This window comes from Botrytis porri (assembly GCF_014898465.1).
Source record: "Botrytis porri strain MUCL 3234 chromosome Unknown BPOR_007, whole genome shotgun sequence".
Taxonomy (NCBI): Eukaryota; Fungi; Ascomycota; class Leotiomycetes; order Helotiales; family Sclerotiniaceae; genus Botrytis; species Botrytis porri.
In genome coordinates, this window is record NW_024066081.1 from 802,009 (window position 1) to 826,699 (window position 24,691).

Consider the following 24,691-nt stretch of genomic DNA (forward strand, 5'->3'; position numbering starts at 1 on the left):
CAATCAAAGAAGATGTCCGACCAAGACAAGGCAGTTGAAAATGCCAAAAAGACTACAATTTCTTACGCACAAGATTGGGGCCGTGAGTTTCATTCCCCTCAATTGACCCCTCCACGGATTTGAATACACCCTTTCCCTTACATGAAAGCTTGCCAAATAACCAATTCATTTCCTGTTCCCTCAAGAATAGAAGGAATCTAACCCATCTCTCACTCTAGGCTCACCTCTTCCCCCCGTCCTCCTCGCAACCTTCACTACCGCTCTACATGCTCGCCCTCTCCAACCTCTTCCCCTAGCCTTCACCCCCGTCTTCCTCTTCAGTACCTACCTCAACCTCTCCGGGTATGCCATTGACTCCGCCGGCCTGACAGCTGCCTGGTCTGGTCTCTATCTCATCTTAGCAAACCGAAGGAAAGCATCGGGAAAGAATATGTATGCCAGAATTGGAAGTAAATTTGGAGCGAGAGGTATGGTCCGAGGTGCTGCAATGGGTGTTGCAGGTTTGAATTTGGTGGGTGGTGGAATCACATATGCTTTTGGCAAGAGGGAGAATGAGGATAAAACTCTTTGAGTGTATGAATAGCAACGGTCAAGGCATTGTATCATATTGTGTATGTAGGGTAAAGGGTTCAAAAGGTAATCAAAAGAAAAATAGCAACGGCAGTAGCGGGGATGGCACTCTGCGGTCAATTGTCAACAGCAAGGTCATTGGATTTGGAATCTATGCTTTCTCGTGGAATTTCTGGAGAGTTGTTTGTATGAAGAGTATAGTCAGGTATGAATTAGAAGTTTATACATATTACAAGGAAGTATATTATAAGAATGCTGTACTCTAACTTGAGTATGTAAGTGAGGCGCGGTGGCCGTAATCCAATACCACCCTTTAAACTCCGAATCGCATCGGTCTTAACGCGCACTGCATAACCGATGTCTTTCTAATGCCCTATCCCAAAAGATACCAGTCCCACCCAATGTACCCAAACACCATAGAGAATTGGTTGGCATGTATCCAGCTAGTGATCCCAAAATCTCATCAAGTTCATGTAGATCCAGATAAGCAAGACCGCAAGAGCGAAAGGACGAGCTTTCTTGAAGGATTTGGGGGCAGTTGGTTGAACTGACTGATTACGATCGAGACCACTGAGTCTTGAAACGTGATACTCAGTGATGTATTTGATATCGACATCACGAGCCTTTGGTGCGGCGAAAGCCTTGTATTCTTCAACGATAGACTCAACACTCCAGCCAGAGACGTGACGAATAATGGCAGCAGCACAACCGGTGCGATGCTATGACCTTTGGTCAGCTTGAATTCGATCAGAAAAGGGATCAGACTCGATTACCTTGCCATGGTTGCAATGGATCAACAAAGGATGATTTTCCTTGTCAAGAGAGATTCTCATGATTTGGTTCATGATATGCTCGGGAATGTCGACCTTTTTGGTTCCTTGCATTTCGATTACATAATGACGTATGCCATGAGCCTCCATGAATGCGAGAAATTCGGGAGGGAAGTCTTTCTTTACGAGCGTGCTTCAGAACTTAGTACTAGCCATCAAACTCGGTCATGCAATTACTCACACGATAGATTTCAACCCGAGAGTTCCTAGATACTCAAAGTCCTCTTGTTGGGGGAAGCTGCTACGATAAATTGCATTTGGAGCAATGACACCAAAGTTAAGATCATGCTTCTCCTTCTCCTTCTCTTTATCCTTTTGCTTCTCCTTGGCCAAAGCTTTGGTAGTGTCAACGGATTTGGTTGCTATTCAATCTTCATGTTAGCTAATGATCCGAGATACAAGAATGAATATATATGAGTTTAGTCCAATTACCTTGTGTTGCAATTGTTTCGATTTTGGCAGGGAACAATGTACCAAGATCCTTTCCAACATCGGCACTTTTGAGAGGGGTTTGGTGGGATGTGCTTCGAGCCTCTCTATGCTTCTTGTCCTTTTCCTTTTCCCTGTCTTTCTCATCTTGACTGCTGCTGTACCTGGCCTCGTGAGGGACCATTGTGATGCCTACGGCACTTGCGTTTCCTGACTGCATAACTTCTTGTTCTGTCGCGAAAATTCTTGTCGAACGTCGGGAGATTTTTGCGACTAATTCATCAGCCATGTTATTGAGGGTCGTAGTGTTATAAAGTGGTGTGAGTACGGATCGTCGTTTGACAATATTTGCTTTTTGAGGGAGCTAAGTATATCCTTCAGGTAGGGATCTCTGACGTATGTTGGTACTTGGAAAAAGGGAATCCTCTTGACAAGTGAAAATTATCCTTTGGAGCTTGGCCGCTATTGACCACGAGTAAATTTCTTCATGAACATGCTGTGAATGGATCGGTTAAGGTGCTCTTGGGATGTTTGGAGAGTGGTAGGTAGATGTTCTGCTGAAAGTCGTGGTGTCGTGTGAGGTTAAGAGGAAAGGATGTATGGTGGATGTGTATCTGGTTTTGTATGGAAGAGGGAGGGAGGAGGCAGGCAAGTTCGTTCGATTTGATAAGAATAGAAGGAAATACCGAATACCTTAAAATCTGGGGAGAATTAAAGTAATGAGCATTGTGCGAGAGCTAGATTTGGTAGATTCATAACTCAAATTGTAAATTGCAACTAAAATTGATCGTTCCAGAGAAAAAAGATGATTTTTGGTGATTTATCTACCTAGTCGTGACTAGCATCGTAGTCTGTCTGTCTAGCTGGGTAAGCCAATTCCAAGGAAGTTATTAATGTCCGATGAGTCTAACTTAAGCCAGGCAAGGTAAGATTTAGGTCAACTAATAAAAGATATTCACACGAAGTACATCCTGCTCTGCACATTAATTGATTCAGAAGCAAATATAGATATATACGAGGACATAATTGTGGTTTATTTTCTTCAAAGGACATACCAGGTAGGTAGCTAATTGACGTGGCTGTTAGTGAAGTGTGCATTTTTATTCCACTCCACTGTGCATAGAAATTAAGCGGCAAATGCAAATCAGGAGTTAAATTGGAACTCCCCGTTACATCCGCACCTGCATCTTCATTACTAGCTATGGATACAATGCATTTGAAGGCATGTCTCTACAGGGTTATTGCATTTTACTGGAGACCGCCGATACCCCCAAATAACAGTCTGCTGTAGAGATCATGCACACATGATCCTTTTGCTCAAGTTTGTGTTAGATACCGATATGTTGCTGCGAAAGTGGTGTGCTCGTGTGCTCGTGTGCCCTCTGGTTTGCCCTGTGGTGTGCCCTGTGGTTTGATAACAGGTAATAATGCTGGAAGACTTATTACTATTAACTACTAGGTAATAAGTGGTGGGAAGTAGTATATGACTACCAGATCGCACCTGTTAGTGAGTGAATAATTGACAAATTTGCCGACTATCTAGGCCCTTGACATACCCAAGTCCTTTCTGTAACAGGTACATGGTCTCGAGGGTATCCAATCTACAGTTACCCAGAAAAACAGCTAACCGAGCCATAACAAGTCTAATCCATTATTGCAGATCGATAAATACTCGCTGGATGATCTCCTCGACGCTTGATCCCAAAAGCGTAACGGGGGACGAGAGACAAGTCCATGGGGTATACAGAGTACAGCCACGACAGCTAGCTTTTTGCCAGTCAGAATATGACCATCCATACGGAATATCCCCATTCAGCGTCAAACACCCCACACACCTCGAGTCCCGCCACCATGATCTCTGTTTGAATCCTACTCTATGTCGAGAAGCCTTTACTCGCATTCCAAACTTGCAAATATCGATATGTAGAGGGTCTGCCATACCAAAACCCATTCCTTACTCACCAGGAAAGATCATTTCCAAATTTAGTGTGGCTGATAGATAGATACCCTCAGGGCTACTTGGGGACTCCAGAAAATCCCCAAAGAGCTTTGACGAAACTCAATTTTTGCCAAGACACCAATCACCATCTGTCCCATCAGGAAAAATTATTCATACCATTGGAACTTTAATAAATGCTTCTTCAAAAGACCATTATTCAGCGTCTACGAGGGAGTGTTTTTGTTTTTGATGAGGGCCCTCATTATTTACACATATGCACGGACCCTGGCCCTCAATTCAAACACGCCCTCGTAGACTTATCACAGAAATGTTTGGCATTTGTTACATGCGTCAGATTGAGGGGGGGATGTGAGTTGCATAGCTACTCCCAACTCCAGCTTAGGAGAAAGACGGCACTCGTGGTTCTGTTAGAGATAGGATCACGAGTAGAAGCTTTGTCCTTATAATTTCAAGGTATGAGAGTACATGTCATCGATACCTTACTAGGTAGTTAGCTCTGTCTGTCCCACATACCCTTGCCGAACAGGCAACTTTCTCCGGCACATAAAGAGACTGCCAAAATGACGAAGAGACAGCCGGATTGTATTCAACTAAGGTAGGCCTCCGCAATGTTTGATACTAGATGATGAAAATGGCGACCGATAGTCTTTAATATGACTGCATTCAAACACATGACAAGCAATCGCGCTTCTTCGACAAAACCTACGTTCGCTAAGCATTCAACTAAGTCATTAGCCCACGATTCTATGGAAAGTGTGACATAGATGATACCGTAGTCTCATCGAAACCGAATCATTGCTCCGGGTCAAGTTCCCCTCCTTGAAGGCACCACATTTCTTTGAAAGTGCAAAAATATAACGGTAATGTGTTCGAAGATATTGACAAGAGCCGAGCATAGTGTGCAAATGCTGCTGTCAGTTCCTCGAATGCCGACTAATGCCTAAGGCAGCATATGCATATAAATCTTGACGTCGAGTTCCGCGGTTGAAGGGGCCTAGCATTTCGTTGATTTGGTGCTCAAAATCCATTTCCCCGAAAATGCCTGTGGAATCTCAGAGTTTAGCCCCAAAGTTAAGTCCGCTGAATACCTAATCCCTCATACTTCTTGTTTGACTCTGAACTCGGCAAAACCAGTCGTTATGTTCGAAATGTTTCACTTGAGAGTCGTGTTGTCAGTATTACAGTCTGGTTGTTCAAAGTGGTGGTTAGAAAGGTTTTCATATTCATTACTTGATTTTTCAATATTAACCGGTATTTGAGAAAACAAGACTTTCTGGTGACAAAAGAGTTGCTGTCAATGGTAGCGTCACTGACGAGAAGGGTCTTATTGGCGATAGAATTCTCGCGGGCAGCGGAAGAGCTTACCGGTGAAAGAAATGTAATGGTTCTTCTCGTCTACAAAAGTATATGAGGTATATTCGAGAGTGCAGAGCCTCTTCCTTCAATTCCCATGTTTCCGCAAATATAGGAACACCTGGGACATCTTTGTGGCTATTTTCCTAAAGCGTGGGGAGATGATACCAAGCTTGCAGTAGGTATCATTCTCCGCAACAACCGTCAAACTTTCTGAGTAACCCTTCTCACTCATCTCTAAAAGTGGACTTGTCTCAGTCCGGATATTTTGTGGAGGCTCCACGAGGTTCTAGACATCTGCAATACTGTCATCCGCGTTCTACCTTTCCTTTTTCCTGCTCAAGCCTCCTCTCCCAACCTTCATAAAGTTTTCTCTCGAGAATCAAGCTGGAAATTCCTATTGATTTGAAAAGTGGCGGTTGCATTTGATATTGAGCTGATTCACAATAGCGGAGTGCCCGGTGTCAGCGGGTGCCAGTTAGAAATCGCGGATGATTTGAGACACATTCTAGGCTTTGTATCTGTGTGAAGCTTATTCCTGTAAGGATACAACAGGTAAGATGGTGCTAAATATCAAAGCTTATAAATTATTAGTGATGAATAGGACGAGGAGGATTGATTACTTGCATTAGATTTAGGGTTGCAGAAAGCTGTGTCGATTGTCTATAATATTGTCTGTGTTGAAACATCGGGATCGGCGGTATCGTCGTATCGATCGAGATGGTCTGGAAATTGAAAAGTGTCAAACTGAATCGTTCCTTCTAAAAGAAAGCTTGGGGTTTGAGTTAAGAAGCAATTCTGTGCTAAGTGTTCCCAATTCTTTGGTCGGTAATTCTCATGTCTTAACCACTCAATCTAACCATTCTCCCCATACTGTAAGTTCGTGACTTTTCTTATTTGGGGCCTCACGCCATTCTTTAGGGAGGAATTTGTCCTGTGCGCTGTTGATTCTACAGTTTCGTTTGATTCTATGTAGAGAAGTTTTGAAGCAATATTGTTGAAGCTCGAGTTTCTTGAGCAGTGAGGTGGCACCGTTGAAATTGATCGACTTTGTGTATCCGTATATCGGACGCCTATTGGTGGCTACGGAAGTCGAAAGATCTTCAGTGAATCTGAAGATGATTGATGTACCGTACCGATAGTTTAACAGTGACTTAAAGTCTGTGGTAGATGAAAACTGCTCTTCGTCTTTTGAGTTAAAGATTGCACACTCATGTCCAAAAGACCAAAAACCCGACATGCTGAACCCTTAAAAGTTCTAGCTCATCTAGAACAAACAGCGGCCTCACAATGACCGCAATGGAATCGCACCTAAGAGGGAGGTTGGTGATATCGCCATCTCTGTTCACACACTTGTTGGGTTGGAAAAGTTGATGTTGAAGATCTGCAAAACCTCATTTTATACGTACTTTAGACCAGGCTCGAATTATACCAAGAGATGCAGATTCCGGAGGCTATTAGCATCTTCAATCTCCCGCTGCACATTTGGCACCCAGACTGTCTGTTGACGTTAGAACTGGGAAGAACAAAGGTAAGAATGCTGCATAAGTATCAATGGTGTTGCATACACATTTTCAGCATTCGAATCCAAAGCATTAATCGAGTTATTGTTCTATCTCTAACAAGTTGGCTATCTATACAGGGTATCTTAATCATAATTCATAATCCGTGAAGTCTTTCAATACAAGTTATCAAGCCACCATGCTAATTTCCAAGCCAGTTCCAAAGCCAAATTCCAAGTCAATCTATACAATAAAACTCCAACCCAGGTCCATTAAGAATCCCGATCCAATCCCGATCCCCGAGTCCCCACTGCAAGATAAGATGTTCCAAGTCAAGTGAATCAATGACAACCTCACGGTCCTTACGTGCCCCATGGGAGAACCCATGGAGGAAGTTCCCCACCTACATAGTGGAGGTGTTTTCAATTGTCATTGCTTCAAGTGACGAGGAAACCTCGTCTTGAGATGAGGAATTGGAGTTATAATAAGCTCCTGCGCCCACTGCCAATCCACCGAGCAATAAGCTCAACCCTAGAGCCTTCCCTAAGCTCATCTTCCCGATTTCTTGAGTGGGCATATCCTCACTTTCCTTGAGAGAAAATTTACCAAAAGCCTCTTCAAAACCATCATCCAATTGGTAAGCTTTAGGTTCTGGGACATGAAGCTTTGGATTCGCAAACTGAATCTCATGGTGATTGTTGTTCGTCTGGCCAAAGGCTTGCCTTTGGGTCATGCTGTTGAAGAAATTTTCCTTCCTCTGGGCAGATGGCGCTTCAAGTCTTGGTCTGTTTGGTGGATTGCGAAGTCGATGAGCTGGACTAATGGGAGCTGCTGGTAGTTTGCCATAAAATGGAGACGGACCGTTAAACGGAGCGAGGGATTGAGAAGAGGATAGTGATTGACCGAAGGGTTGTACGGGGGTCTCATAGTTCGATGTCGTGTCCAGAGCACGATGACGAATATTGAACTCATGGTTTACACGAGTAACGGTAGGGTCCCAATCCATCTCCTCGCTTTCTTGCAGTTTCCAGTCTGGCAACTCACCAGTTGCTAGGTAATGATTGAACTCGACTGGATTCAAGCCAGAGGTTGTAGTTTTCAAAAGAAGATCTGTTTGTCTTGGAATCTCTTGACGTCGATTATAGTTTCGAGCATAGGTGTTTGCGGAGGTATTTTCGCGAAAACCAGATGTGTAACTTTGACGATCGTGTTGATATGACTGTTCTTGATTGTACTGGCTGCTTCGTTGAGAGTGTTGTGTTGGCGGTGAAGGTGTTTGATGATGGTCATTTGGTGTTGAGGCCATGATTTCATCAAGAACATCTGACAATGCATTGCCGGACTTTTCTGAGGTCTGGAATGCTGATGGTGTGTATATTGGGCCTGGGGTTGATTTCCAGAGCGCAATTTTTTTAGGACCAAGATAAAAACGTGATCCGTATGCAATGAGAGAGTTGAAGAAGATGGTGCAAATATTGACTATCGTCGTTAGGTGGGATGAAAGGTATGCAAAAAGTCCATTTTCAAAGGTGGAGCATAAAATGACTCGCAAGACCAGTTGCAAAAGTACTTGGTATCCATACCAGTCGAAGAAACCAACGATACGTTTAGGATTTCCTCTTGGATACCATCGTGAGAAGAATGGGTTCATGCCGCATGACAAAAAGTTGTGAAGTATGCTCCATCCAAAGCATCTCTTAGATGCCAAGAAAGAGATGATGTTGAGCGTTAGGTTGTCCGTTAAAAAGGGGATTAAGTTCAAGGTCTTGGTCAGAATATCTGTAACATTAAAGAGGCCTAGAACAAGAGCGAGGATCTGTCCGATAACAACAAGGTACCAGATTTTTGAAACAGTTGGGTAAAGGAGGGTTTGATAAATGACATTTTGAAAGGTATCCCTCCACGTCTTTTGGCTTCTGATTCGTTCGCTGAGAGCGTTCAACCTCCCAAGCCAGTCAGATTTTGCGAATTTGTCTGCTCTATCTCGTTGTTCTTGAGCCTTTGGTGCGCAATTTCCGCAAACCATTGGATAACGCTTGTCAAGATCTTTCTTAATAACACGGATCTTCTCTTCGGAAGCCTGGTAATTTGGATGTTTAGGGTCAAGCTCGACATTGAGCTGCCTCATAACATCGTAGTGGTATTGTTGATTCCGCAAGCATCGTTCGCAGAATATAGATGATTGAGTGATGTTTGCTTGGGTATCCTGAAAATTCAAATTTGATCCAGTGACTGCCGACGGTGGATCTGTAATATTGCCATTCTTATCCAAATAATTGGTGGCTTCACAGGTTTCACATTCAAAATATGAGATTTGAGAATTCCATGCAAGATTTGACTTTTGTCCACAGTAAAAACAGACTAAACGTTTGCTGAAAAACATCTTTGATGGTGAGAATTTGATTGGTAGTTTGTGAGTTGATGAAAGTGTGAGTTGTCTTGATGATTTGAAAGTTGTGAAATTTGTGAAGCCGTAGTTGCATGGTTAATTGTTGAAGATTATGCCCAAGGGGGGTTAAATATCGCGTCGCGTTGTTGAGCGTGATTTTATAAAGTTCAAGTCTAGACGATTACTCGAAACTTTTAGCTTCGGCCTTTATACACAATAGGAATAACCGATTCGGTTCGGTGCAGTATTGATCGATGGAAGGGAAAGAGACAACAATACTGCTTACCTTACCGTATTAGATAGGTAAACGATAATGAATGATGATGATGATAATTCAAAATTGATCTGATCAAGTTCACATCATATCATGGTTAGTTTATGATATGAGAGCCGTATATCAAATCAGCCCATTCGTTTAGTTATTCAATTTGTAATCTTATTATATATTCAATCTACACCATTCACTCACATATACACATTCCAGACTATTTCGTGTCCTCCCCTTGAAGGAACCAGAAACATCTACTTTTAGCTCCTTCAGCCTCGCATGGGCTTCAACCATGATCTACCTTTCAGCCTTGTCTCTGATTACCGCAGCAACATTGATTATTATCACCACTGCCTTTGTAAGATCAAGTCCAATACCAATATTCTAGAATGATGCACTGATTTGAAACACTGTAGCTTCGTCTTCTCTATCTGTTCTCTCCAGATTCTCGACGACCTCCGGTCAAAAGTAAAGATGAGCCTTCTCATATGGTGGTAGTCCTTGGTTCTGGTGGTCATACTGCAGAGATGGTATCTCTTCTTCGCGATACAGATGCGGCAAGATACAAACACCGGACATATATTCTATCTGCGGGAGACAACTTCTCTTCCACCAAGGCTCAAGATTGCGAGGAGCGTATTCAATCGAAGCTTCGACCTTCTTCGCCGTGTACCAAATCTGGCGAATATGATGCTACCACCGGGGTCTGGGATCTCATAGTTGTTCCAAGAGCGAGGGAGATACATCAACCACTTTACACTGCGCCCATATCGTCCTTCTCGTGTATGCTGGGATGTCTCAAGGCACTACACAAAATTTCAATGACCAGTACAATACACCAGCAATATCCAGATATCATCATAACAAATGGTCCTGCTACTGCTGTTCTTGTGGTCATGGCAAGCTTCCTGTTGAAATTTCTGGGAGTGGCTCCAATTTGGAAGATGCAAACGATCTACGTGGAAAGCTGGGCAAGGGTAAAGACATTGAGTTTAAGTGGTAAAGTTTTGTTATGGCTAGGTATTTATGATCGATTTCTCGTACAATGGGAAGACCTTGCTAAACAGATAAATGGGGAAAATGGTCAGAAAAGGGTGGAATGGAGGGGTTTCTTGGTACACTAGCAGAACGCCAAAATATCATCAGTGTCATGCTATTCCTCTAAGTTGAGGAATCTCAATCCTGAACAGTACAACTGGCCTAGACAATCACCACAGAAAGGAAGATCAGTGACCTACTAGCCCTACCGCATCTATCAATGATCTTTGACAAATCCATGAAAACTATAGTCCAACATCACCCGATTAATTCTCATGCTCATTAACGCCAATTTTGCCCTTGTAATGCTGTTGTACATGCCTCTGGTAAGATTGAGCATTTTCATGCGGCAGCTGTTGCTGGCTCTTCAACAGCCTCTGCATCACCCAAAAGAGCAGCATCCTCACTTTCGGTGCCAACACCAGTGTATGCTCCTTGTTGCTGTAAGTTCGCAGCCTCGACTTCTTTGGTAGCCCATGCCTTCCAGTCCTCGTAACTCTTATCTTCCAGCTCCATTCCAACCTCCAAAGCACCTTTATGAAAGTATGCACCGACGTATTCTGCCTCTTCTTTCGCGATCCTCCGTTCGATCTCCTCTTCCTGACGGAGCGCATAGAATTCCTTCCGTGCTATATCGTAAGCCTCACTATTAGACATTTGCGTGTTGTGTATCAGCCAAAGCTGCCTCTGTACCACACTGTCGAAATGTTAACCAAACGCCGCAATATCCTGAGAATCAATTTTACCTTTCACCGGTCAAAGGTCTTCCTGGCTGTGCTATCCTACTCCAATCACATCTTTGCCCATCACGTCCATCGTCCTCCAACACAACTCGGGGTCTTGCTAACTCCCATGGATGATCACGGAAGAATTCTTGTCTTATTCGATCTTCCTCGTATACAATAGTTTGTGGTTTGAACAGCTTGCTAGCTTTTTTCGTTCTAGGTCTGCCATTGCTTCCTCGGTGTTGAACAGGTTGCGTCCGTGTAAGGATTTCCGAAGGGGGTACTGAGCCGATTGTCTTATACCATGGTGGTGCTTGGGAAATGCTTTCAGATGCGAGTAATGCAGATGCCGTTTGGTAAACACGCGATGGCTTTAAATTGAGGCCCCTCATACTCGCAGAACTTCGGAATGTTAGGACCTGTTTCACTTAATCAAAATATCAAACTTACAGTCTCAAAGTAATCTATGAACAATATTGCGGGGGTCGTGGTGTTCTGGGTCGCAAATATTGATAGGTTTTTGAAGCCGGGCGGCAATCTCCGCCAAAATTTCCAAAATTTTGGCGATAAGTCCTAAAGTTTTCAACATATTATCAATCCTCAACCCCCCACAAGCTCCTGAGTCAACCACAACGGCAGATAAGGACTGGAGGGCTGGTCTGGCTCCAATGACTTTTCAGAGACGTTGACAAAAACTCAAAATGTCAGCCGGCTCATGTCCTCCTCTTGTATCTCCTCCTCGACGAGCAGCACCCTCATCTCGAAGCTAGCAGCCCCTCGACAAGCTCTTTCCTTTTTATATCCAATTGACATTTCAAAGGCTCCCACGAAGCCTTCCCGACGAAATCATCTCAGGAAACCTATACAAATGATCTCAAGTACAGTCGGACTAGAAGCATGGTTTATTTCCTCACTTGCCAGTGCAGGCCATTGCCACAAACACACCCCAAAGCCTTTACAACCGGCAACTTTTTTCACTTCTCACAGACCTAACATATCTACGAAGGATCTCCGGTCGACCAAACTCAATACGCGGGGACGAAATTATACATATAATACACAATCCGTCGTGGACGAAAAGAAGATTGCGAATGAGGCAAATCAGACTCGACAAGAGCTCATGGAGCTTGTGGATCAGTACCATGGAACTTCGTATACACATCAATTACCCGTAATGGAATCTCCAGACCTTCACCAGCCAGGTTACGCTCCCCATTTACCAGTTTCGGATGAAGAAGAAGAAGATGAATGGCCACCCACTCATGAGGCATGGCCGGCCGATGACGAAACGAAAGAAAAGCTCAAACAGCTGGAATTCGCACTGAAGAATTTCTACTCCCATGAGGCGGAAGATGTATATCAAATCTACCGTGAACTACCAGAACCTCGAATTCCTTATTTAGAAACCAATTTAAGACACATGTTACTTCGCCACTTGAGTATCGTAGAAAGGAAGGACGAGCACTCTATGCTCAGGTACTTCTCCGTCGTCGACGATATGAAATCAACAGCTATTCCTTTAAGTGTTTCGGAATGGACAAGTGCCATTTCTTTTGCTTCCAAATACGTTGCCAAAGCCACCGATGTAGAGGTCGAAAGTGCTCTGAAACTGTGGAGGGAAATGGAGCACATCGCAGGTGTCAGGGGCAATTATGCAACATTCAATGTTCTTTATGATGTCGCATGCAAAGCCGGCAAATTCACTCTTGGCGAAATGATTTACAAAGAAATGATAGCCAGGGGCCTTGAGTACAACCGATTTCATTATGTCAGCATGATATTTGCTTGTGGTCTAAAAGGCGACGGTGATGGAGCGCGAGCAGCGTATCAATCTTTGGTCAACGCTGGAGAAATTGTTGATACCGTTGTTCTTAATGCAATGATCTCAGCTCTTATCAATTCATATGAGCCCAGTGCTGCGCTAAATATCTATGAGCGAATGAAAATCATGCATGCGGAGCGTTCGGGCACACAGGAATGGCACAGGCATTTCAAAAATCGCAGAGAAGTCAAGCGCGCGTTGTTACGAATGGCGTTGGAATTCAAGCATGATCCAGAAGGCCGAGCGAAAGCCCAACAGAGCTCCATCGTCTGTCCAGATATTCAAACGTATAGGTTACTAGTCAATCATTTTGCAGTTACAGAAGGCGAGCTAGACAAAGCGGCTAAGTTTTTAGAAGAAATGGGCCTTTTCAACGTTCCCTTGCATGGTGCACTTTTTCTCTCCCTTTTCAAGGGATTCTGTATTCATGGTGGCACTAGATATACAAAGTGGACGGGTGCCAGATTAGAAAGTGTGTGGAAAGCATATTTGAAAGCCCTCGACCAAGGTGTAGAAGGTATTTACATGTCGACTTGGATCGTAACGAATGTGCTCAAGGCTTTCGCGACATGTTCTAGTCAGGCGAGGGCAACAGAGGTGTGGAGAGATATAAGAGGAAGATGGCAACCAGATGAGAGGCAGCTAAGTGCCATTATGCCGGATTTATTTAGGATTGGTATACCTGAAAATGGGTAGCCAGATTTTTTGATATGTATATCAGTGTAAAATATGATGCAAATAAAGACCGCGATGATTGTTTCGTAGTACGTACTCCATTTTTGAAATTAGATCCCTTGCAGAGATGTTGCAGTAATGTTGCAACGTAATCAATGATGGGGGGGTGTTGGTGCAGTCAGGTCAATCATTGGACTTTTCCAAATGAAGTACGTCACCAACTTGTCAACACATTCATACTTTCCTACCAATCTTTTCACATTTCTTCATGAAAAGCACAGGATGCATAATCAGTAATCTTGAGTGATTTAATCCTGAAAGACTCATTTACCAAACAGTTGGGTTGGTGTAATGACTAACCGAGGACGGCGAGTAGAGAAAGAGACTGGGAGGCAAGACTCCACGGGGCTGCTACTATATCTAGGTACATCGCAGCTATATTAATTCTTAGGAGTGCTAAAAAAAATTCATCTGATTCTCTCAGCTCACTCTCCAGACTTGACTCGTTTTATTTCGGTTTTGACCTAAAAGTTGAATACTCACTGATTTGTCTGCTTAATTGCAACAACTAATCATGAGCCAATCTTCAACACAAATTATGGAACTCAACCGTAGTACTCTTTCATGCATTGTAGTTTCTATCATCGCTCTTCATCTTATCAGCAAGCTGGTTCAGGGCAGAAGAGAGGAAGAGATTCTACAGAAGCGTGACTGTTCCCGACCACGTCACTACTCACATAAAGATCCTGTTTGGGGCATTGGTTTGTTCGTGGGCATAGTGGAGAGTATCTCAAATGGAAACAACTTTGCCTTCTTCCAATCCTTGTTTGACAAGTATGGCAAGGCCTTCGAAGTCAACAGCTGGGGCCAGAAGGCCATCTATACAATAGATGCAGAAAACATACACACCATTCTTGTTAAGTCACAAAAGAAATTCATAGTAGAGCCTTCTAGTCTGCATGCTACAGAATGCTTCTTAGGACGAGGAATTTTTAATACAGATGGTTCATCATGGAAACAAGCTCATCTTGCTTCGAAACCCATCTTTGCAAGGGCACAAATACCGATTCTGGACATTCTAGAAGAGCATATGGATACTCTGCTTGCTATGATACCGCATGATGGTACTACTGTGGACTTGCTACCTCGGTTAAAACGGCTTGTATGATGTTCCTAGAATATAAAGTTAGTCAATCCAGCTGACACATATAGTTTCTTGATACCTCCACGGCACTGATCTTTGGTGATTCTATCAATATCCTAAAGTCAGAGAAAGGACAAATTGACACCGAGAAGTTCCTCGCAGCTTTTGACACAGTCTTGCAAGGAATCGGGTTGCGGGTCGCTTTGGGAAAGTTTGCTTCTGCAAAGCCTAGACAGGTCCTGGAGGAAGGCTCGTGACGAGGTTTACACATTCATCGACCAAAAAATCGAAAGAGCGATAGAAAAGCAGAAAAGACAGAAAAGACAGAAAAAACTTCTATTTCTACTAATTCCCCAAGCCCAAACCGACGACTTGTTCTCTTGGACGAGCTATTAAAAACGGCACAAGACCACATTTATCTTTGTTCGTAATTGCTGAATATTTTTCTCCCCGCGCGAGATCAAACTGCTATTGCTGTTAGACACATCTTCTTCAACCTGGCAAGAAACCCTGAAGTGTGGAACCGGCTTCAAAATGAAATATCGAACTATGATGGACCTCTAATCTATGATTCGTTGAAGCAGATGAGATATGCAAACGCTATTGTGGATGAAAGTGAGTTCAGTCATCAGAATATTGCCTCTTTGATGATGTTGCTAATTCAATATTTAAAAGGTCTACGGATACTTGCACCTTCTGGAAGAAGTATACGATCATGCGGCGAGGATCGCATCTTACGTACCGGCGGAGGACCGAATGGAAAAGATCTAATATTAGTCATTCGTGGAACCGAAGTCAATTACATATTTAGATCTATGCATCTAGATAAAGATATATGGGGCGCAGAAGCTGATGAGTATAGACCAGAGCGATGGGAAAGTCTTGGAAAAGCGCAACTTCGGGCATATATTCCATTCTCTGAGGGGGATTGAGTTTGTCCTGCGCAGCGAATGGTGCTCAATGAATGTGTTTATATTTTGGCGAGGTTTGCAAAAAGATTTAAGAGTTTGGTGAATTGTGATCCTGAGGAAAGATTTGTGGAACAGCATAAATTGCAGATGGAGAGTAGCAATGGTGTTAAGGTCTCCTTTGGGTTATGATACTTCTTTAGATGATAGGTATCTTGAGCTAAATGTAGTGATGGCTGAGTTGGTTCGACTGGCCAAACCTATCACCTTGACTCTTCAAGACGACTAGAAACTTTAACATTGGATTTGATAATAGATTTCAAACTACCAGATCGGTAACTATGGAACTCTTGAGCAAGATCTATTACAAATTAATCAATCATATAGTACCTATATAGTATTGTTTCGCCCTCGTACGGAATTTCATGATTTTATCTTGAACCCTGTACCGAGACTGACTCCTAGCTCGTCGCCAGCTATCTACTAATATGGACTGGCATCACCAAAGAACGGATGTTCCAGAGCCTCCCTTGCCCTGAGCCTACTCGCGGGATCCAATCTCGCCATCATCACAATCAAGTCTCTAAATTCGGGATCAAGATAAGATAGTTTACGGACCGGTGTCATTGGACCCTTAAACTCGTTAACTATATCGATGACACGATTAAAAAACAGATTATCCTCTCCTATATGATCCAGAAGTGCCAGATAATCATCTGTATCCCAGAGAAACGAAACATGCCTCATTAAAATCTGATTCCACGCCTCGCTATCGACTAAATCCTCATCTTTCAAACCATCATAAAAATACCATCTACTGATCCACAATGTACATGGCGACTATACCAATAGAAAAGATGTCGGAAGAGATGCTCTGCTTTGCTCTACACCAAGATCCGAGACTGCGCCAAAATTGATTGCCGATTTTACCGCCGATGATTCTTTTTCCGGGAGAGAGAAGAATAGAATCTTCTAGGTCGGAGATGCGGACGCTTTGAATGCGGAGATTCTTTTCGGATGTTTATTCATAGTCGATGAGGATGTTGTAAGGTTTGATATCTGTCGAGTTATGATGTTAATTGATGATCTTCACGCCACGCCATTACTCTTACGATGGACATCATAAAAAATCTCCATACCTCCATGAATGATGAATCTATCATGCATTTCAGCTAATCCAATCAGAGCACTTTTCAAAATACCCTTCCTAGTCTCTTCAGACAAATTTCTCGGACAAAACTGAAGAAGATTATCCATGAGAAAACGATAAACAAACAGTTCAAGCTCTGGAATGGTATCTATAATTGTCCGTAAATTGGGGTATGAAGTTAAAGGAGCCTGAAAATTTTGTCGATATTCAAAATCTCCCTTGAGACAGTTTTTGATGATGAATTTCTTCCCTTCTGCGCTGAATATATGAATAAGCTTTGTGGTTCTTTGAATGATGGAACATAATGAGGGGTGAGTATCTGTATTACCTTGCTCGATACACACATAGCATGGGTTTCAACCTCTCGAATAAGATTTCTTCTATTCTATATGTTCGACCGGAATGTCCATGAAGTTGTTACCCGATGGCAAAGGGTTGGGATTTAATTGGTGAAGAAGAAATTGTTCGGTGATACGATGGCGGGGTTGGAAAGGGAGATTTGTAGGTACATCCTGTACGAGGGGTGATGTTCGAAAGGAGAGACCTTAAATTGAACGTTGTTCTACTTCTTGGTAACATGGCGTCAAGATCATTATGTTGTCACAGTAGGTATTGCAGTTTTATGTTTACATTGAATGGATGCGGAAAGCGTTGGAATCTACCCCACTCCCCGTGATCCATCCCAGCCCCTTCGCTAAAGCGACCTTACAACGCGATGTTCACGAAGATGATCGAACTTAGTACAATGCGCATAATTGTAAGTTCTTCTAGCAAATTATTTCTTTGACTTCTTGGGCGAATTTGACGACTCGTTGTGCAATTTGAATCTTGTTTGTTATATATCACGATATGAACCGGACATCCTGGGTTTCCCTGGCTTGTGAAAGGACTTCGCTCAAGACAATCATGTATGGCAGCTATCTATCCTCGTCTCACTTAGTACTTTACCCCTTCTCTATTAATCTATTAGGTCCCTAGCCTCTACTGTCTAGACCCCCGTCTACTACTCCCAGCCAAAACGGAGCTAATCAGTCTTCAAAGTTGAGTGCTATCCGCGACTATCAAAGTCACGCAAAAGTTGAATCCCAGTCATCCGCCATCTAAAATATATCAATCTCGAGTTTCATTAATACCCAACGATCACCTAACATCAGATACTTAATATCGAACAACTTTGCGCTATGTATATAGTTATCAGTATTCCGTGTCACTTCCATAGATCGTACCTGATTTCGCTTTGAGTTTCTCTGCATCTTCCCGTTTGTAAGCTTGCAATCGCTTGCGGAGTTCTTCGGCTTCTTTTCTACTTGTTGCAGGATCCGAGGGCAGCGGTTCCTTGCACTGAGAATTTTTCAGGTCTCTTTCCAATCAAGTAGTTCTTTCAAGCTGTTTGCGTTGTCGGTTTGGCCACGATCTGGCTGACAGTCATTCTTCATATCGACGAGAGCATTATATCTGACTTTCTTACGTTCATTCAAAACCTTGCTGTCTAACCCGTTGATGCGGTTTCGTGCGGCTATTCTATCGTCAATCCTATTGTGGTAGAAACTTATGTTGAAATCCGAGCCCGTAACTACCTGATAGGCGAATTGAAACAGCCGAAAAACACCTCTTGTCGGCTGAGCATCACGTTGAAGGCGTTCCGCCAACTCGACAATATCTGTAGGTAAATATCCATCATTTCCTAACAACTTTATATTCTCGTAAATATCATTTTCGATATCCAAGACCTCTGCATCGCCACTGAATTTGTAGCGCTTAAGCTCTAAATTGTAAGATTTGATGATTCGGAGAAGGAATTCTAATTGAGCTTGTCGACGCCACCCTGGAATTAATGCCCTTCCAGGATACTCGGGTCCTCTTGAGTCGTAAGATCGCATATGGACCTTGGAATTATGAATGAGAGTATTGTGATTTGCAGTATATTCCATATCTCTAATGTACTTGGTCAGCCTAAATAATTGATTCTCAAATAGATTTAGATCCTAGTGAACGGATTCCACGGAATGTTGGGACAGTCCTTAATTGGTTTAATGCCTGCTGCAAGTTTAAGCGTGATAAATCGAGGCAGATGTTGATCGGTGAGAGAAACACTATTGTGATGGAGGAGACAGCAGACACAATGAAGTAAGCTTTGAAGTTTTGTTTTGGTGCTATGTGGATTTGATCAATTGCAGTATGTTTTTATACGGGGAGAGCGAAGAAAGTAGACATATGTTAGCTTGTATCTGTTTAAGTATACTTGAGTGCTCTGAAGAGTCACAAATCAATAAATTATAAACCATGAGTCTTCGTAGTGACTATCGTTGACATTAAACCATTCGTCATTCAATGTGTGTGAATGGAAAGCTGGAATCGGGAAGTGTTCAAGGAGTAATAGTTTGGGGGTCATCTGAGGAAACAATTCTAGAACTTGAAGAACTTGAAGATAAAATCTTCCATGAGACCAGCAAAAAAGGCAAGACTATTCTATGACAGTTGCAAACAAAACTGCAGAGAATATCATGACAACGCCGTGGAGCCTCTGAACATCTTTCATGATTTGGTATTCATTAGTTGATCTCCTCGAAGGAGCGCTCTGGAAACTACCAGAAACCGAGTGTCATTCAGGATATCCCCGTATTGAACAATTGTGTTACACTTAGACCGTGTAGTCTCACGACAATCAGACTTCAACTGCAATACAACGCCAAGGACGAGTAGATCTTCATTATTGTATGATACTGAGGACTCTGCACTTGCATCAGATATCATAGTAGTGAACGTAGCATCAGTATTTTGGTCATGTACTGTAACTACCACACCAGGTACTTCATCCTATAAGATTTCATGTGAGAGGGTTGACCCGAAATTGAGGATGCCCTATAATGATCACACACTTGTTGATACAATAAGGTTATCTTCTAGAAACTCGCTCCTAGACATGGCTAATAAGGATATCGGGCAGAACGCTGGTCCAGCTATGTTATCCATACAATGTAGGACGAGTGTGTCGTGTTCTTGCTTGTTGGTGAAATATAAAGATAGGATGAAGATATGCTGTATCCTGTACAGTCGAGGCTGAGACATTGACAAGGTTGTTGGCATCAATTCATAATTTTTCAGGTACGAAGGCACAATGCATGTATAAATATACTACTACGTTGGCCCAATCAATTAATATAGGGCGTTCTAAGCTAACGCACGGTGTGGCGGCTGCTTACAACTCCCCAGGAACCTATACAAGACTTAACGACACCCGCTCAGCCTTTCAATATCCAAGACACCTCTATCATTACTTTCATCATCTTTCAAGATATCAAACAAAATATCACTTTGTTGATATCATTAGATCCATCCTCGCGCGGTGCGTCGAGTGATACATACTAGCACCCATCTTGATCAATTATCCTTATCTTCATCATGTCGGACAGTGCGGGGTCTCCACTCCTGCTCAGCCAAGAGCAACGACCATCGTCGAAGCATTCTCAACGCTCAGTCAAGTCACACAATTCAGACAATCCTGGGGACTCACACGAATCATCACCCTTATTAGCGCACTCTGATGATACTCCTCGATACGATGGCGAAGAGCCCGAAGATGAGGATGGTCGAATTCTATCGCCAGCTGCAGAGTCTCTACGTTCTATCCATAATCGAGACTCTGGCAAGCCTGCCAATGAAGGTTTACGATGGCCAACGATTTTCGCTGTCGCCATGTTGTTTTTGGCTGGTATCGTCATTCTGATATGTGCATTTTTCGCGCCTGCAATCGTGGAAAGATATGCCAAAGAATCTCTTGTTATCGAGCCTACGAACCTATCGATAGACAGCTTCACCGCCAATGGAGTGAAAGCTCGCGTACAAGTGAATTTTAAGATGGATGCCTCAAGGGTCGCAAACAATGCTGTTAGGAATATTGGAAGATTTGGTACATGGATCGCGAAAGAGGTTGAAAGTCAGGAATCGAACCTCGAGGTCTATCTTCCAGAATATGATAATCTTCTCATTGGAACCGCTGTTGTGCCTAAGGTGGTGGTAAATATTCGGAATGGTGTTGTCACACCAATCGACTTTGTTACCGATCTTAAAGCAGGAAGCGTCGACGGATTAAGACAGGTTGCGAATGACTGGTTAGACGGTCGTTTGGGACAGTTGCGGGTATTAGGCAAGGCGGATGTCACATTGAAGTCAGGGTTACTTCCGCTCGGATCTCAGAGTATATCCGAGTCAATGATTTTTGAAGGTCAATCTCTCTATCGTTCTTTTGCGTCGTTGTACTTTGGGGAGAAAAGTATCGGTTGAAGGAAGTTCGTGGCTGGATTTCGGGCAATATACACACGATCTATAGTTTATAGGTGTATCCAAACATTAGTCCGCGAGCGCAGTCACCACTTCCTAGATTCTTTCTCAATGTAAAACTTGCACTTTAAGATCAAGTTGCTAACTGACCATAGGCAATGATATTCCAGCCATTCCCAAGTATAACATAACTCGTCTCAACTTCAAGGAGATCCCTCTCTCCAAAGATGGCCATCGTGGAATGGCTGCTGAAGTATCGCTATCCTTGGTCAATAGCTACCCAATAAGGTTGAGTATTCCTCCGATGCGATTCGATATACTAGTTTCGAATTGCGCTGCCGACGAACCACATATTCAACTCGCTGATGCCTCTACTGATAACATCATGATTGAGCCATATTCAGATGTTACACTTGACGTCGCAGGTATCGTTCGGGATCTACCTGAAAGCCTTTTGCAAACCTGCCCCAATTCACATTCCTCACCATTGGATCTGCTCCTCAGTGATTACATTCACGGCAATGATACTACCATTTTTGTTCGAGGCTCAAATGCACCATCTCCAGAGACTCCCGATTGGATCACTCAAATAATATCGAGCGTTACAGTACCAGTACCTTTCCCAGGTCATACATTCGATCAATTGATCAAGAACTTTTCTCTCACAAACACAGATTTCAGCCTACCTGGACCTTTTGCGGAGCCTGGAACACCCGAGTCAAATCCAAGAATTTCTGGGGATATAATGGTATTAGCAGCTTTGCCTAAGGAAATGAATTTTAGCCTTGAAGTTTCGAAAGTTCGTGCGAAAGCCGATGTATTCTACAAGGGAGATAAGTTAGGTGTGCTAAACCTACAAAAATGGCAGGAAGCTCGATCAAAACGAGTCACTGATAAAGGCGATGCTTCTTTGAAGATCGAATCACATATCAAAAATGCGCCTCTAGAAATCACAGACGAGGATGTATTTGGAGATCTTGTGGCTGATTATTATCTGGGTGGGAAGGCTATTAGTCTTAAGATTGATGCTTTGGTTGAAGTTGAAATATCTACTGTGCTAGGTGATTTCATTATTAAAGATTTGCCCGCGGAAGGAGTTGTTCCTTTGAAACGTTAGGGGCCTACTAATTTCAGCGCAACTGCACTGAAGCTGACGGGATTGCAGCGATCTCTACGGGCGGTGATCTCCACCAACTCAACCTCAAGGTTGGCGACTTGAAGATATTCAACACAGGCCGGACATCAATCAATCTCCAAGCGAAAATCAACTTCACTAATCCAACTGAATACACAGCTCGAATTCCTTACGTGAATATCCATATCTTGAATAACGGCTCAATAATCGGTGATGCCACGGTGCGCGATATCAGCGTCTCTCGAGGGAATAATACGAATGTACTTGTTGAAGCTACCTGGGATCCCATGACATTTGGTGGTGAAAAGGGGCGCAAAATTGGTCGGGAACTAATTTCGCAATATGTTTCTGGTTTCAATACGACTCTTACTTTCGAAACTCATGAAGGATCTATTCCATACCAACCAAAACTCGGAAAGGCACTTAGCAAGTTTGCAGTCACGATGCCTACACCTCGATTATCGACGCCTGGGACTGGGAACGATAAGGGTCCTGATGATGGGAAACCCCATTTTATTGATGATGCAACTTTCCATCTCTTCTCATCAACAGCACAGTTTACATTACTCTCACCTCTACGACATGAAACAATCTACATTGAATCTATTGATGCTGAAGCATTTTATAATCAAACCGAAACAGTTGGCAAGATTGTTTACGACTATCCTTTCGCAGTACCCCCTGGTGCAAGCGAATCGCCTAAATTGCCCGTCGACTGGTCTTTTGATGGGGTGGGATATGACGCAGTAGAGAGAGCATTAGGTGGCACTCTAAAATTAGATGCCAAGGGCACAATTGGTCTTCGGCTTGGTCAATGGACGGAGACAATCTGGTATTTGGGCTCAGGAATCGGTGCTCATGTTAGACTTTGACGAGCGACTTGCTCAAGATTGTATGAGTTACATCATAGATTGGGAGCAGTAATAATAACTGCGGTCACTAGGCGCATTTTGATTTGACGTTTGGAAACATCGTCGTTTATTGTAATTTTCATTGATGTATAAATGATACACAGAATTGCATGCAGAAATAAATCTTATCCTCCATTATTTTAGATAATTTGTGACGCCGACTCCATATCCATTGAACCACATATCATCAAATCTAACCTGGAGGTAAAGTGCTTGCATCAACAATTTCTTCAGCATCCTTCACTAAGTTGTCCTGTTCGTTAGGACCGTATAATGGAGATCGAGGAAGAGCCATAAGACCTGTGCGTGCAGACTCGAGAATTCCGAATGGAGCAATTAACTTCATGAATGAATCAATTCTACTTGGTTTGGCGGAGCTAGAAAACGTAAAATTAGTACATGTACACAGGGGAATCGAAATGTCTATCAACTTACACCTCGACAATACAGCTGTGTGTGCTGATATCCAAAACCTTGCCTCCAAATTGATGCGTGAAATATGTAATCGACTTCAAATGCTCATGCTTATGTCTCAAAGCTTGACTTTGAGCCAATTTGACGGGGTGGAAATCGTCACTATCCTTCAATTCTGCCAATCGCTTTGTAGCCCAATCATCTTGACCTTGTAAAGCTTCAGGGTCACTTGCAGTGATTTCTCTGTGATGCGCCAACAATTCCTCGAAGTATTCTGGACCGAGAAGATTGATTTTCGCAAGAAGTAATTCTCTCTGTACGAGCGGCGAAGTAGTATAATCGAGAACAGCCCAAACTGGAACCAAATCTTCCAATTGGCGACGAGCTTGCTCAACAACGCCGTCTTGACCGGACAAAACAATTGTCATGCGAGACAAATCTTCGACTTCGGTAGAGCAAACGACCAAGGAGTCAATGTTAAAGCCACGAGCTGCGAGAATACCGGAAACGCGGGAGAGAACACCAGGTTCGTTTTGTACGAGACAGTTAAGGACATGGCGTTTTGCTGGAGTGGCGGAGGGCGCGGGGGTTTCGTAAAGAATATTGGAAACCGCTGCTTGAGCTGACCAGGCTGGAGGAGCATCGGATGTAGGAAGAGGGGAGATGCGACGGTGAAGCGCCTTATATTCTAGAGCTGAAGTAGAAGAGGATTGATATCTTTGAATTTGTCGAGGGGTAATAGAAGTGCTGCGTTTAGGGATCGCTGCCCTCACTCCAGAAAGGGAGAGAATAGCTTTGCGTGAAGCCATATTGAATAAATGAATTTATCCAATACTTCTTGAAGAGGTTATTAATGATTATAATCCTATCTCAAAAAACTGAGAAGGATTAAACAATTTGACTCAGAGGAAGTCGACGGTCTAGGTCCAAACAAGCCCCGATACCGCACAAAAAGGTTGAATTTGTTTCTATACGGCAAATGCCGATTATTGTCGTATTGACCCCAGATATTTTAGTGCCTTGGGGTTAATGTCGGTGCACTGATAAATCCTTGTCATCGAACAACCACCGTCAACCAGCACAAAAACTCGAAATAAAGTTCAGCCTCATAAATTTACTGGGTACTAGTAATTGTAACAATCGATTGTGACAGTTATCTGTTTACAATTCGAGACCCATTATCGCAT

The 24,691-nt window shown here is 43.1% G+C and overlaps 10 protein-coding genes across 10 annotated transcripts; 5 read left to right on the top strand and 5 right to left on the bottom strand.

Annotated features, from left to right (window-relative positions):
- Window positions 1-12: 12 nt before the first annotated feature.
- On the top strand, window positions 13-811 carry EAF01_005558 (uncharacterized protein; the record flags this gene model as incomplete). The annotated part of the gene is made up of 2 exons (XM_038913812.1): window positions 13-82; window positions 219-811. 2 exons carry the CDS (start codon window positions 13-15, stop codon window positions 569-571), a joined length of 423 nt encoding a protein of 140 aa, XP_038770261.1. The 3' UTR covers window positions 572-811.
- EAF01_005559 (uncharacterized protein) lies at window positions 812-2,844 on the bottom strand. Its single transcript, XM_038913813.1, has 4 exons — window positions 1,833-2,844; window positions 1,582-1,762; window positions 1,344-1,533; window positions 812-1,289 (listed from the first exon to the last, which is right to left on the bottom strand). The coding sequence occupies exons 1-4, from the start codon at window positions 2,116-2,118 to the stop codon at window positions 1,014-1,016; spliced, it is 933 nt and encodes a 310-aa protein (XP_038770262.1). The 5' UTR covers window positions 2,119-2,844; the 3' UTR covers window positions 812-1,013.
- Window positions 2,845-7,047: 4,203 nt separating this feature from the next.
- EAF01_005560 (uncharacterized protein) lies at window positions 7,048-9,027 on the bottom strand (the record flags this gene model as incomplete). The annotated part of the gene is made up of 1 exon (XM_038913814.1): window positions 7,048-9,027. The coding sequence occupies one exon, from the start codon at window positions 9,025-9,027 to the stop codon at window positions 7,048-7,050; it is 1,980 nt and encodes a 659-aa protein (XP_038770263.1).
- Window positions 9,028-9,593: 566 nt separating this feature from the next.
- EAF01_005561 (uncharacterized protein) lies at window positions 9,594-10,425 on the top strand (the record flags this gene model as incomplete). The annotated part of the gene is made up of 2 exons (XM_038913815.1): window positions 9,594-9,659; window positions 9,718-10,425. The coding sequence occupies 2 exons, from the start codon at window positions 9,594-9,596 to the stop codon at window positions 10,423-10,425; spliced, it is 774 nt and encodes a 257-aa protein (XP_038770264.1).
- Window positions 10,426-10,681: 256 nt separating this feature from the next.
- Window positions 10,682-11,456, bottom strand: EAF01_005562 (uncharacterized protein; the record flags this gene model as incomplete). Its single annotated transcript, XM_038913816.1, has 2 exons — window positions 10,682-11,036; window positions 11,086-11,456. The coding sequence occupies 2 exons, from the start codon at window positions 11,454-11,456 to the stop codon at window positions 10,682-10,684; spliced, it is 726 nt and encodes a 241-aa protein (XP_038770265.1).
- Window positions 11,457-11,779: 323 nt separating this feature from the next.
- On the top strand, window positions 11,780-13,582 carry EAF01_005563 (uncharacterized protein; the record flags this gene model as incomplete). Its single annotated transcript, XM_038913817.1, has 1 exon — window positions 11,780-13,582. One exon carries the CDS (start codon window positions 11,780-11,782, stop codon window positions 13,580-13,582), a length of 1,803 nt encoding a protein of 600 aa, XP_038770266.1.
- Window positions 13,583-14,159: 577 nt separating this feature from the next.
- EAF01_005564 (uncharacterized protein) lies at window positions 14,160-15,637 on the top strand (the record flags this gene model as incomplete). Its single annotated transcript, XM_038913818.1, has 5 exons — window positions 14,160-14,723; window positions 14,774-14,958; window positions 15,007-15,132; window positions 15,187-15,320; window positions 15,381-15,637. 5 exons carry the CDS (start codon window positions 14,160-14,162, stop codon window positions 15,635-15,637), a joined length of 1,266 nt encoding a protein of 421 aa, XP_038770267.1.
- Window positions 15,638-18,115: 2,478 nt separating this feature from the next.
- EAF01_005565 (uncharacterized protein) lies at window positions 18,116-18,643 on the bottom strand (the record flags this gene model as incomplete). The annotated part of the gene is made up of 1 exon (XM_038913819.1): window positions 18,116-18,643. The coding sequence occupies one exon, from the start codon at window positions 18,641-18,643 to the stop codon at window positions 18,116-18,118; it is 528 nt and encodes a 175-aa protein (XP_038770268.1).
- Window positions 18,644-20,165: 1,522 nt separating this feature from the next.
- On the top strand, window positions 20,166-23,051 carry EAF01_005566 (uncharacterized protein; the record flags this gene model as incomplete). The annotated part of the gene is made up of 3 exons (XM_038913820.1): window positions 20,166-20,988; window positions 21,200-22,156; window positions 22,210-23,051. The coding sequence occupies 3 exons, from the start codon at window positions 20,166-20,168 to the stop codon at window positions 23,049-23,051; spliced, it is 2,622 nt and encodes an 873-aa protein (XP_038770269.1).
- A 102-nt stretch (window positions 23,052-23,153) lies between these two features.
- EAF01_005567 (uncharacterized protein) lies at window positions 23,154-24,441 on the bottom strand. The gene is made up of 2 exons (XM_038913821.1): window positions 23,526-24,441; window positions 23,154-23,467 (listed from the first exon to the last, which is right to left on the bottom strand). The coding sequence occupies exons 1-2, from the start codon at window positions 24,311-24,313 to the stop codon at window positions 23,284-23,286; spliced, it is 972 nt and encodes a 323-aa protein (XP_038770270.1). The 5' UTR covers window positions 24,314-24,441; the 3' UTR covers window positions 23,154-23,283.
- Window positions 24,442-24,691: the final 250 nt, after the last annotated feature.

Bases quoted from the DNA above. Each gene is read 5' to 3' on its own strand.
- EAF01_005559 (XM_038913813.1), bottom strand. From the start codon at position 2,118: ATGGCTGATGAATTAGTCGCAAAAATCTCCCGACGTTCGACAAGAATT. The intron at 1,763-1,832 runs GTAATTGGACTA...AAGATTGAATAG, and splicing joins CGAAACAATTGCAACACAAG to CAACCAAATCCGTTGACACT. The intron at 1,290-1,343 runs GTAATCGAGTCT...CAAAGGTCATAG, and splicing joins TCCATTGCAACCATGGCAAG to CATCGCACCGGTTGTGCTGC.
- EAF01_005567 (XM_038913821.1), bottom strand. From the start codon at position 24,313: ATGGCTTCACGCAAAGCTATTCTCTCCCTTTCTGGAGTGAGGGCAGCG. The intron at 23,468-23,525 runs GTAAGTTGATAG...TACGTTTTCTAG, and splicing joins CACAGCTGTATTGTCGAGGT to CTCCGCCAAACCAAGTAGAA.